Here is a 13,370-nt window from a genome sequence, read left to right as displayed (position 1 = left end):
TTCTTCCTCCCCTCTTGGGAGAGGACATGTCAAATAGCAGTTTACACTGAATTTATAATTAGCTAGAATCCTTCTATCTGGTATTCATACTATCATCAAGGCAGTATTTTTTCCAATAAAGCTGACTTTTCTCACCTGAAATGAGGGGCTTTATATATTTATTTAACTCAGTTTTGGCTTACAGTGTGTGTGTGTGTGGGGGGGGAGCTGACCCTGAAGCCTCAGAAAGTCAGGCATGAAACCTGTGGTGTAAGGATTTTATTCTTGCTCTAATTTATTCAGCTAGTTGGGTTTACTTGACATGAAAACAAATGTTAATCGAACTAAACTCACTTAATCCACACCATTTCTTAAGAATAATTCTCTTCCCTTTGGACTAATCAGTCTTAACTTGAAATGTAGCTCAGAAATTAAAAACAGGGTGGGGGATATAGCATAATGGTTATGCAAACAGACTCTAATGCCTGAGACTCCTAAGTCCCAGGTTTAGTCCCCCGCACCACCATAAGCCAGAGTTGAGCAGTGCTCTGGTGTTTCTCTCTGTGTATCTCTGTCTCTGAATTTCTCTCAAAAATAAAATAAATAAAATATTAAAAAAAAAGAAATTGAAGACAAAACAAAACTCGAGATCTTTTCAGTCTATTAGAAATAGGGAAAATGTAGGCGAATGAGCTATTAGCTGAGACTGCCTTAAATTTCTCAAACTGATTTGGGTTAAGTTGTCTTAAGCCAATACAGCTTTTTATTTACTTTTTTGATTTCTATTTACTAATTTATTTTTTCTCCAGGGTTATTGCTGGGAGTTGGTGCCTGTGATACAAATCCACTGCTCCTGGCAGCCATTTCTTTTCTTTTTTTTTTTTCCCTACTACCATTTTGGACAATAGGACAGAGAACAATTGAGAGGGGAGAGGAGGTAGGGAAGGAGAGAAAAAGATAAGCATTTTCAGAACATGCTTCACCACTTGATAAGCATCCCCGGCTTATCAGGTGGGGAGAAGAGGGGCTTGAACCTGGATCCTTGCACTGGTCCTTGTGCATAGTACTATATGTGCTTAACCAGGTGCTCCACCACCCAGCCCCCAGTTTTTTAAGTAATAAGTAAAACAACTTAATATTTAAAATAATGGTGAACATTATCAAGTAATAATCACTAAAATACATAAACATCTACTATGGGACAAGCAATGTACTCAACTGCTTTATGCATTATCTCAGTTAAACATCACAATCATGCTGTGAGGGAGGTAACTGTTACATATATGTTTACCAGTGAGAAAGCAACTGTTTGAAAACATTATCTAAAGACCTGGCAGTATATAAAATTGCATTGTTTTTATTAAGAAAAGCTTCATAGGCTAGCAAGCTAGTTCTCTTGGCAGGATGCCTGCACCTGCTCTGACATGCATAGGCCATGTTCTATCATGGCTCCCACCAAAATGAGGGATGCTTCAGTGCTGTGGTGTCTTTCCCTCTCTCCCTCTCTGTCTGAAAAAGATAGCCTGGAGTAGTGAAACCCTGAGGATAACCAAAAAAGAGAGAGAGTGAGAGAAGTGGGGGGGGGAGGGGCTCACTAGCCATTTTGTGATAGTTTTAATAAGGGATAAAATAAAAAATAACCTCTTCATAATATAAATAGAAACTAGAGATGACTGATTTTGATGACTATATAAGCATCTGCCTGGTTTACTGTGTTATCGTAATTATATGAAGTTTACAAAAATCTGAACAAAGTGTTGAAATAAAATTTTGAAAATATTATTTATTTGAGGAGGGGAAAATATATATATTATTTATTTATTTGAACCCAGGTCCTTGCACAGGATATCTACTGTGAACTTTACTGTGTGTGCCACTTCTGATTGCTATGCTGTGAAGTAATATGAAATAAACAACACTCCCTCAGTAAGAAAATTAGAAGTAAACTATTTCTTTCTACCAGGAACTAATTGAATTTTGGTTCAACTTTCATTTTGATTCTATAATCAAAAAGGAATTACAGTTTATTCAACAACTGCATTATTGTATGCTACCAAATTTTAAAATATAGTTCAAGTTATTTTTCTCTTTGATTCTCCAGATTTTCTTAGACAAAATAAAAATACGAACTTTCAAAGTTCATAAGGAACCTCAGCTTGTAGAACAAAATGCTGCTTTTAAAATTTTTATTTATTTATTCCTTCTGTTGCCCTTTTTTATTGCTGTAGTTATTACTGATGTCGTTGTTGGATAGGACAGAGAGAAATGGAGAGAGGAGGGGAAGACAGAGGGGGACAGAAAGACACTTGCAGACCTGCTTCACCACTTGTGAAGTGACTCCCCTTGCAGGTGGGGAGCCAAGGGCTGGAACCTGGATCCTTAAGCCTGTCCTTGTGCTTTGCGACACGTGCGCTTAACCAGCTGCTCTACCACCCAGCTCCCAAGCTAAATGCTTTACCATAGGAGGGCCTAGGTTCGAGTTTTAGCATCATTTTGGAGTTCCAAAGATGGTGGAACAGTGCTGTGGTGTCTCTTCTCTATTTTTTTCCCATCTCTCCAAAATAAAGGATGAAAAAAATTGACTCAAGACAGTGATATGGTTCATGCTCCAATGTTTAGCACCACTTTAAAAAAGCCCATATGAATCATAAGTCTGAATAGATTGAAAACAAATTTTTTTCTCAGTAAATATAATGAAAATGCATTGTCTTAAGTATTTTAAGCCTCTAAAATTAGTTAATAAATAATCCAGGAGAGGATTGGGTTTATACATAATGGTTATGCAAAGAAACTTTCATGCCTGAGGCTCTGAGGTCCCAGGTTCAATCTCCAGCATTACCATAAAAGTAGAGGTGAATGGTACTCTCGTGTCTCTCTTACTCTGTACCTGTCTCATTAAAGTAAGTAAATACTTTTTAAAAAGAATTAATCTAAGAGAAATAGTGAAAAATCCAAATGGCTAATATAAAGGAACTTGCAGAAAGAAAAAGGGAAAAAGAAAAAAAAGAAAACTAGGGAGTCCAGCTGTAGCGCAGTGGGTTAAGCACAGGTGGCGGGAAGCGCAAGGATTGGCTTAAGGATCTAGTTTGAGCCCCTAGCTCCCCACCTGCAGGGGAGTCGCTTCACAAGTGGTGCAGCAGGTTTGCAGGTGCCTACCTTTCTCTCCCCCTCTGTCTTCCCCTCCTCTCTCCATTTCTCTCTGTCCTAACAACGACGACATCAATAACAACAACAGTAATAACTACAACAATGAAAAACAACAAGGGCAACAAAAGGGTAAATAAATAAATAAATATAAAAAAATTTAAAAAAAGAAAGCTAGACTTTCTTGTAAAATATGAGAACTAAGATGTTTGGAGGGAAGGGGTAGGTTGGAGGAACAGAACTTTGGTGGAGGATGTAGTTACCTGCATAAACCAAGTATGGGGATGAAAATATTCCTGAAACCTAACAGATCTGTAGACCAATGCTAAATCACTAATAATAGTATCATAATATAACTAATTTACTTAATATTAACAAAAGTCTGTAACTATAACACATACATTCCCAACTACTCTGATCTTCTGGAGAGTACCTGCAATATCTTGCCTACCTGTTTCTACCAAGCCCTCTCACATAAGATGAACAAAAATAATAAGACCCAGCAGAAAATAAGAGTAACATATTGTGTATTAAATGCCAGGACTGGTGAGAAAGAGAAGCTGAACTCGAGCCAGAAATGGGCTGTTTGTGGGGATTTTCCTTTTACCCTTTGTGGAGATTTTGCATTTTGAACTTCAGAAACATAGAGAATACAACACAAGCTAGAGACAGGCATTGGAAATTTTAGACAAAATGTGCTGAGAATGCACCAAAATAATAATTTAAAAAAAAAAGCTCGCTAATACTTATGTTTACAAAACACTCAAGTTTTTCTTTTCATGCTGGGGTTGCTGGGGGGTGGGAAGGTGAGCCCTTAGAGAATTCTATTCAAAGGCCTGCTAACTTCAAAAGTTTGCAAACTGTACACTCACAGGGAGACTCAAGCTCATAGGGCCCCGTGTTTAGAAGGAAATATCTGACATTGGTTTACCTCTACCCAATCCAGGAACATGAGTCATTCTTTTCTTCCTCTCAACCCCAAGTTAGAGTTCTACTGATGATCTCTATCTAACTATTCTTCAAACTGTCCTTTTCTCTTCTCCTTACCTTCTACTAAATAGATTAAACTCTTACCTTCTATTAAATAGATTTAAATCTAGTTCCCTAACTGATCTTTCTCCTTGGAATTTAATCCCAGACTATTTGGTAAAACTAATGGCATCATTAGGCATCTGCCTAAAGTAATTTCTCAATATAACCCAGTAACTGCCCACTGACTTGAACAAAGTCTAGTGACTTTATTACTTTGTTGGCTCAGCCTCTGTACTTCTTTCAAGAATATTATTTCTCCTGGAAATTCCCTACTGCCACACTCTGCAACACAGTTCTTCCCATGGGAACTGACACCTGGTCCAAGATGCATTAGACAGAGTCTTCCCTTGAGATTTTGCTACAATGGAAGAAATTCCAAGTCATCAAAATCCAAAAGCTATCCACATCTGATTCCTGCCAAGTATGGAAAGCTGCCAATAGCCATAGTAAGAATTTTACCCATAGCAATCATCTCTGAACAATCTTTTATATTTGAGCTCCTTATTCAGCGTCTTAAAGTTCAGGAAATATTTCTACTTTTATGTTTAAGTCCTTTTTCGGATTATTGGCTCAGGGGAGCCACAAATTCTTCTTTTTGCTTACATTAGCCAAAGCTATTATTTCTCTCCTTTGCTCTTACACAAGAAAAAGTACTTCATTAACTGACTCCTATCTCTCCTAGTCTATCAGCCCTTGTACTCTCACACACATATTCTAGAATGCAATAATGCACTTATTAGGATTCTACTAATCTAACCTGCTGCCTCACACCTCTTCCTCTATACACACAACTCCCCACTTCCAATTGTGGAGTCATTGTCTCTATGAAGCCTTTTCTGACTTGGTCAGAGACAGGCACCCATTAATTTGCCTTCTAGCAAATGTGTGTTAAATTCAAGCTTGCAACACAGCTGTGTTGCAAATGCCCTTACTATAACCAACTTGCCCTAGATAGGGGCAGTTTGCTGAGCAGTTGAGAACTACAACTACTGAACCCAACTCGCCTGTTCCCTTTCTACAAATTGAGCAGACATCACAGTATCTAAATTTTTAGGAGAGACCAACAGGGTCTACTTTATAAAACTACTGTGAACAAGATAGCGCTGAGAACTTATTACAGTGGCCATCACCTAAAAACTCTGAACTGTAGAAAGATGATTTTTTTTTACCTCCAAATGGTTTAATTTTGTTATCATAATTTTTATCATTAATTTTATTTATTGTCTCTATGTGTGTTATTTTTTTCTTTTAACAAAATTGTTTTATTCTGTTTTAAAATATATGCTGTTTATTTATGTAATATACAAATACACATATATAATTTTTCTTTATGGGGGATTAATGGTTTATAATTGACAGTAAAATACAATAATTTGTACATCTGTAAATAACATTTTTCAGCTTTCCACATAACAATCTAACCCCCGCCCCCAGCTTCACCACGATAATGTTCCAAGTCCTGAACACCCCGCCCCCAAATCTGTTACATTGGTGCAATACACTAGGAATGATGATCTTTGGAAGCAGGATTGCAGAACTCCTGATTCTGTATTCCCTGCACCTGTTCGGTCCATCCTAAGGGATGACAAAGTACTTGTGCAAGCCAGATGAGAGCTAATTATGAACTGAGCATATCTAACAGAACTCAAGGAGGTCAGATCCAGAGCTGTTCTAGCATTAAGGAGGTTGGGCTGTCTGATCCTCCAAGACAGCTATTAAACCTGTGGTCCCTGAGAAAATATTCAAGTCTGACAGGGTTTCTGATCACTGAGGTTTATCCCTTGGGCAGGAAAGGTTTGCTGGTTTCACAGCCGCTCTGGCACTCCTGGTCATCATTGCTTTTGAAAAATGTGATTATTAGAATTTGTTTAGAAAAGCACATTCTCTGCCTTTGCTTCCTGGGAAGTCTCAACAGAAGACTGAAATAAAAAGTTGGCAGGAAGAAATGAAGAAACCTACTGCTGGACAAACAGGCTACCGAGAGCCCACACATGCAGATTCAGAGACACTTGAGACAGCAGTGTCCCAGCTACTCCTGTCTCAGTGATCGAGTGGACAGCTTCTCGCATTTGGTGGCTACAGTGTGCAAAAGCGACCCGGCAACTCACTAAAAGAACTGAAGAATTGAGAGGGATGTTTTGTTGTTTTGGCAACAACGGAGGGGGGAAACAGGGCGAGAAGAGAAGAGTGGGATCTCAACAGAGCGAATCACGGAGCCCCTGCGTCGCCGTCCCGCAAGGGCCGCGGTCCAGGGTGCGGGGATCCCCCGGGCAGAGCCGGCGCGACACCGCTACTAGGCGAGGCTTCCCGGCCAGAGCCAGGCACTCCCTCGCTCCGCTCCTTCCCCTCCCGGCCAAGTCCCCGCCACTGGCCGCGGTACCTGAGGACAGCTCCGGGTCCGGAACACTCACTTCAGCCTGGCTCCCAGCTCCCAAAGTGAGGGCGAGAAACAGGAGCAGGGCCATGTTGCTGCGCACTTGGAGCGACCTCAGGAGCTCGCTCGCGCGGCCCTGGGGCTTTCGCCGGGAGCGTCACTTCCGCCGCCCGGGATCTGCGTCGCGATGGCCGGGCGTGGACCGTAAATACCCCGCGTGGACGCGGGGGAGGAGCCAGAGCGGAGAGGTGGGGCCTGCTGGGGAGCTGGGGGCCGGGGCGGGGAGCCCCTGGGAGGACCCGGAAGCGACGCGCGGGCGCCAGGGGCGTGGCCTTGGAGAGGCCGCAGGTGCTGCGAGGTCGGGCGTGGTCCCGGGTTCCAGGCCGGGCCAAAGGCAGATGCGGGGCTTGTTCCCAGTGGATGTGCTGGCTGCAAGCTCGCCTCTCGGGCAGGGCACTCTGATTATGACTTGGGTTCAAAGGTCATGTTCTCAGTGCTTGTTATTCCCTTCTGTGATTCTTCCTGTTTTTATTTTTTGTTTGTTTGTTTTGGTTTGGCTTTTGCAGTGTTCTCAATTTACCGAACTTGGCACTAGACTACAACCCAGCCACTGTTTGAAGACGTGAGAATCTGAGAATTTAAAATGTAAAGAAGCCTCGAATGACTCCTCTCAATTCCTGCACTTGTATTTTTAAGAACCAGAAGCTGTGGTAGTGAAATAGCTTGCGAATCCCCATAGTCCACATCCAATTAGCTTGTGTAAGAAGAACGGCAGTTGGCCATGAAAGCGATCATGGCCGCTTGGCATTGAGTAGTAATAGTGATTTTTTTTTAATTTATTTTTTTATTTAAGAAAGGATAAATTAACAAAACCATGAGGTAGGAGGGACACAACTCCACACAACTCCCACCACCCAATCTCCATTTCCCACCCCCTCCCCTGATAGCTTTCCCATTCTCTATCCCTCTGGGAGCATGGACCCAGGGTCATTGTGGGTTGCAGAAGGTAGAAGGTCTGGCTTCTGTAATTGCTTCCCCGCTGAACATGGACGTTGACTGGTCGGTCCATACTCCCAGTCTGCCTCTCTCTTTCCCTAGTAGGGTGGGTCTTTGGGGAAGCGGAGCTCCAGGACATATTGATGGGGTCTTCAGTCCAGGGAAGCCTGGCTGGCGTCCTGATGGCATCTGGAACCTGGTGGCTGAAAAGAGAGTTAACATACAAAGCCAAACAAATTGTTGAGCAATCATGGACCCAAAGGTTGGAAGCCTTTCATCACAAGCTCTTTCCATTTTTCTTCTCTTACCACTTCTGTTATGCTGCATCCCTCCGATTTCACTCAAACCACGGTGACCTCTGTCCTTTCTGGAACACACCAGATTTGTGCTCAGATATACATAAAGACTTCATCAACTTCAAGCATCCACTTTTAATTTTTGTTTTAATTTGAAGTATTGCCTCCCGATTTTCCCTTTTTATTTTTTAAAAATATTTTTCTAGTATTTTTTGTTTGTAATATTTGATTTAGTAAAACAGAGACATTGGGAGGGTAAGGGGAGCTAGGGAGAGAGAAAAACACCTGCAGATCTGCTCCACCACTTCTTAAATGGCTCCCCAGCAGGAGGGAACCAAAGATTTGAACCTGGGTCCTTGTGCAAGGGATTGAGGTCTGTACTCAACCTGGTGGATCAGTTTGGCATGTGGATTATTTCAAGTTAAGATCCATTGAGGGCTTGCATATTTAAATAAGCCCTGTGACTCTGACTAGAAAAAAAGATTGAACATTTTGGGAATAACCTAGAATGAGGGCTTTGTTTTATTTCGTTTTGTTTTTGTGCTTACCAGGGTTTTACTAGTTGGTGCTGACTTTTTTTCAGAGAGAGAGTAACAGGACAGAGAAGGAAAGACACCATAGCACAGAAGCTCCCCCCAGTGTGGTAGGGACTGGGCTAGAACCCACAAAGCAGGCACCTTCCCAGGTGAGTTATCTCACCAGCCCTAGAATTAGGATTTTTATCAGAAATATTTTATCCTTTTTAAAGATAATTATTTTATTTTTCAGGTAATTTTGACTTATAAGATTGTAAGTAATAATTCAGAAATACAATTTCATGGTTCATAATGTTACCACACCACACTAACCTCCAAAGTACCAGTATCTCTCTACCAAAGTCCACCAGACCTACTGTATCTTTTTCCCCCAGACTTTTTTTAATAATGCAAAGAAAAACCAAATGTAAAAGTTTGCCTTCATTTGACTTTGCTTGCTTTCCTTTGTTCTGTTTCTTTATTTACTTAATATTCATGAGACCATTTAATAGTTTGATTTTATGTAAGTTCTTTTACTACTTCTTATAGGGATGGTTAGTGGTAGTGAATTTCTTTAATTGATGTTGCCTGGAAAGCTCTTCATAGGTTCCTTCAAAACTGAATGACAAATTAGATGGACAGAGTAATTGTGGGTAGAGATCTTTGCCTTAAAAACCTTGAATAATTACCATGCTGCCATTTTCTCAATTTTAGAGCTTCAATTGCAAAATCAATTGATAGTCTTATGGGAGGGTCCCTTATCAGTGACTTTTTTTTTTTCATTGCTTTTGCAATTCTCTCATACCTTTGATCTTTGCCATTTTAACTACATGTTCTGGTATATTTTAGTTTGGTTTTATTTTATTTGTGACTCCCAGAGCTTCCTGGATCTGAACATCTAGCACCTTCTTCAACCTTCTTCAGTTTGGACATCTCTGCTATTATTTCTTTAAGTAAGAATTCCATACCTTTCTAACTTCTCTTCTAGCTTTTTTTCAGTTAGATGTGAATATTTTTCTTCTTGGTGTTCTTCCAAGTTGTCTTATATTGTCTTCATTAAAAAAAAATCTTTTAGGGGTCAGGTGTTGGCACACCTGATGGAGCGCATATGTTACTGTTACAGAAATATCCAAGGAACAGTGTTGTTTTCGACGGGCTGGCTTCACGGGCGGGTAACAGACAACCTGGGACTCATGGCTGGGTTGTAGGCAGTATCTCTTTATTCATGCAGGACGCAGCACAATCTATACCAAGCTAAACTAAACTAAACTAAAAACTACAAACAATCTTGTCCTTATAAATATACTAGCCCAGTAGGGTGGGAACAGGATGCGATGCAGAGAGGGTGGAGAGAAAAGTGACTGGTGAAAATCAGGGTATGACAAGGAGAGGGGGCGGAGCAGGCAAGAATTCTACCACTGAACCAACCAATGCCCTGGAGGGAAGGTGGTGCTTGTTAACAGAGGTTATGTAAATAGAATGAAGTAGTTATGTAAATAGAATAGTGTTAAGCAGGGGGGATTAAACTAATGAAACAGAAGGAGTTTTTAGAAGCATACCAACAGAACAGCCAGGAGTGTTACAACTCCCAGTGTTACAGCTCCAAGGTGTTTCAGCGCCAGGCTGCAGCAGATCCAAAGGATGAGTCTGAGTTCGAGACCTTGTGTAGGGCAGGGAGATACTTTATTTTACTTTAACAGGTTACAGGCCGATTCTCCAGACCTGCACATGCTTGTCCCACAGCACAAAGTTTTTATCAGTTTCAAACTGGGCGTGGGACTAGTTGATTGATTAGAAACAATGTCCATCAAGGTGCTGACAATAAAGGTGAAAGCAGGTTGTCTACCATCTGAGCTAGCCACTCAGATGCTGGCATGTAGAAATGGGTGTCTACCAGGAGCCTATTGATTTTTCATGTCATTACAATGCTCAAGGACCCAAGTTCAAGCCCCAAATCACCACCACCTGCAGGAGGAAAGCTTCAGGAGTGGTGAAGCAGTGTTTCAATTGTCTCTCTGTCTCTCTTTCCTACCTATCTCCCTCTTCCTCTCAATTTCTGGCTGTCTGTATCCAATAAGTAAATAAAGATAATAAATATTTTTTTTTAAAAAATCTTTCTTTTTGCAGATTTTTTTTTCTTTAATGGTAACCTCTACTCAGCTCTCCACTTTGGCCTTTGCCATCTGCCTTTCTGGTGATGGGCCCTCTACTGTATTTATTTAGTTAATTCAGCTGTTCTATTCTTTATCTCTCTGATGACTGTTATATATGAGATTTCTCTCATACTTTTTCTGACTTTGTTGAAATTTTATTGTACTTCAGTGAATGTCCTTAAGACCATAGGCTTGGTAATATCAGTGCTGCATTGAAAAGATGGGGGAGGGGGAGGAAGAGAAGGAGAAAGGAAAGGAGGAGGAGTTATGGTTAAAAAATCTAATTTTTGTTGCTGGGGGACATCCAAGTATATATTGGTTTCCACTGTATCTTCTGGTAAGTTTTGAAAACCAAGAAAGCAAATAAATAATTAGATTACACACACACACCCCACACATCTGAAAGCCCTTGTATGGGCCTGGCAAAATAGCTCACTTGGATAATCTGAACGACACAGGTTTGAGCCTAGTCCCAATTGCACTGAAGGATGCTATGGTCTCTTTTGCTCTTTCTCTCTGCCTCTGTGCCTCCCTTCTATCTACAAATAGACAAAGAAGTATTAGTGTGTAAGGGGGTAGCTAGTCCCAAAATGAAGTGCAAAATTAAGTGCTGCACAGGAGCAAAGCTCCATTTTGCAGGACACATTCAACAGAGTGCAGAGGAAGGTAATGGACCAAATAAATGCAGAAATTAGAACTCTAACTTAATGAGAACAGAGACTGTGTATGCAGCACAAATTGTACACTGTGGGTTCCTGGCACTATGACTGTGCATTTCCTTCCCCTTTTCTCTAGAGCTGAAATATCTGCCTATTTCCTTTTAAAGGAGACACACTGAAAAATCTGTGAGTAGGCCAATACTCCCCGACTATCTCACACTCTACCTAGGCCTCCACACTCCTAATTAACTGTGCTTTATCAAGCACTTTTTTAAAAAAGCTTTATTCAGGAAAAGTGAAAGCATACCTTCTGGAGTACACAGGGACAGAGAGAGAGAGAGAGAGAGATAAAGAATATGTCATGCTTACATGTTGATGTTTTCAGATAGGCAGAGAGAGCTGACAAGTACTGATCATCTGGAGATTTTGCCAGCAAAGAAGAAACCTGAAATAATAAACAGTACTATTCCATATTTTGAATCCTTTTTTTTTTTAAAGTTAGTGTGTGCTTTCTTTGGAATGAAATATAGTTATTATATTAGCTAATTGCTTTAACAGTGTCCTAGAATACAAATATGTGTGTGGGAGTGGAGGTAGACAGTATAATGGTTATGCAAAGAAACTATGATGCTTGAAGCTCCAAAGTCCCAGGTTTAATCGCCTATACCACCATAAGCCAGAGCTGAGTAGCACTCTGTTAAGAAGAAGAAAAAAAATATATATATATAGTTATTTAACTTAAAAAGGGGTTTTGGTTGGGGTCTGCGCTGCGTTGCATAAAAAGGATTCACAGTAGAGCTGGGAACTGGTTTAAACAAGGTTTCATCCTAATAAACAAGGTTTATTAGGGTGAAACAGGTAAAAGACAAAATAAGCACTTATCAAGGGTTAAGAGTACGCTAGGTCTATAAAGTCTGAATATAGTTATCAAAAGTTTAGTCCCATAAGATAAACAATTATCAGCTCTGGTAAATGTTGCTCATGGCTGTAGAGGGGTCTAAAAGTTTACCAGCTAGCAGAGTCACATGTGTTCAGTTCCCAGGAGAAGTAGCCATGGCGGATGGATGCCTGGAGCATCTCCGTTGAGATGCTTCTGACCAGTAGAAGAAGCAGCAGCCAAAGAATGCGAGTTCCGACTAGCGGTACTTTTCTTTGTACACCAGCACAGACTGGATCCGCCCACAGTCTACCATGCACCTGCACAGACCACTGTCAAGGCTGACATCAGCACTGTGTCAGGACTTCCATTCATGGTTGCCAGTATATTGCGTCACCACATATATATTTGTTTGTTTCTCTTATCTAAGAGAGAAGAGGAAAACAGGATACTTGAAAGTAGTAATATGTGTAGGTGTGACTAAAAAATGAAATGCAGGCAGACTGTAGAGAGCAATAGGATGGGGCCAGGACAGTGGCACAACTGGTTGAGTGTACATGTTACAATGCACAAGGACAAGGTTTGAGCCTCCAGTCCCCATCTGCAGGGGAAAGTTTCACAACCAGTGAAGCAGGGCTGCAGATGTCTGTTTTTCTTCCTTTATATCACCCCCGTCCCTCTTGATTTCTGGCTGTCTCTATCCAATAAATAAAGATAATTTTAAAAAACTTGAAAAAGAAAACAATAGGATGGAGACATATATATTCAACCTATATCTGTGACCTTGGAAGAATTACTGAAGCTTACAAAGGAGGAAATGGGATGGGGACACAGAATTTTGGTGGTGGAAACTGAATTATACCCTTACTATCTTATAACTTTGTAAATCAATATCAAATCACTAATATATATGTGTAGAAAGGAGGGGAGAGAGATGAGAGAGAGAGATAAAGATATAGATGTGCTGAAATTTTAGTAATCCTTACCAAAGAGAATAATAGGATTAAGGGGCCAGGCAGTAGTGTACCTGATTAAGCACACAAAGTAGTAAATGCAAGGACCTAGGTTCGAGCCCCCGCTCCCTACCTGCAGTGGGTCCACTTAACAGTGGTGAAGCTTGTGTGTAGGTCTCTACCTTTCTCTCTCCCTCTCTGTCTCACCCTTCTCTTTCAACTTTTCTCTGTCCTATTCAGTAAAGTGGAAAAAAGGGTCACAGTAGATTCATAGTGCCACCACTGAGTCCTAACAATAACACGGAAAAAAAAAAAAAGAACAGAAGGATTATTGTCGTATGAATTTTGTTTACTACTAGATAATAAGTTCCTTACTTTCTTTACTGCTATAT

The 13,370-nt window shown here is 40.7% G+C and overlaps 1 protein-coding gene and 1 long non-coding RNA gene across 2 annotated transcripts in view; both read right to left on the bottom strand.

Annotated features, from left to right (window-relative positions):
* The window catches only part of IFNGR1 (interferon gamma receptor 1), a 31,641-nt gene extending 24,748 nt beyond the window's left edge, over positions 1-6,893 (bottom strand). The window contains exon 1 of the mRNA XM_016186839.2: positions 6,536-6,893. Within this exon, the coding sequence (XP_016042325.2) occupies positions 6,536-6,620 (85 nt within the window). The 5' untranslated portion in view covers positions 6,621-6,893. The remainder of the gene's footprint in view (positions 1-6,535) is intronic.
* A 578-nt stretch (positions 6,894-7,471) lies between these two features.
* On the bottom strand, positions 7,472-12,285 carry LOC132538313 (uncharacterized). Its single transcript, XR_009549707.1, has 4 exons — positions 12,158-12,285; positions 11,518-11,593; positions 7,834-7,892; positions 7,472-7,728 (listed from the first exon to the last, which is right to left on the bottom strand). It is a non-coding gene; the product is annotated as an uncharacterized LOC132538313 (long non-coding RNA).
* Between the last annotated feature and the right edge of the window lie 1,085 nt (positions 12,286-13,370).

The sequence above is a fragment of the Erinaceus europaeus genome, chromosome 4 (assembly GCF_950295315.1).
Source record: "Erinaceus europaeus chromosome 4, mEriEur2.1, whole genome shotgun sequence".
Classification (NCBI taxonomy): domain Eukaryota; kingdom Metazoa; phylum Chordata; class Mammalia; order Eulipotyphla; family Erinaceidae; genus Erinaceus; species Erinaceus europaeus.
This window is presented reverse-complemented; position numbering and strand designations above follow the sequence as displayed.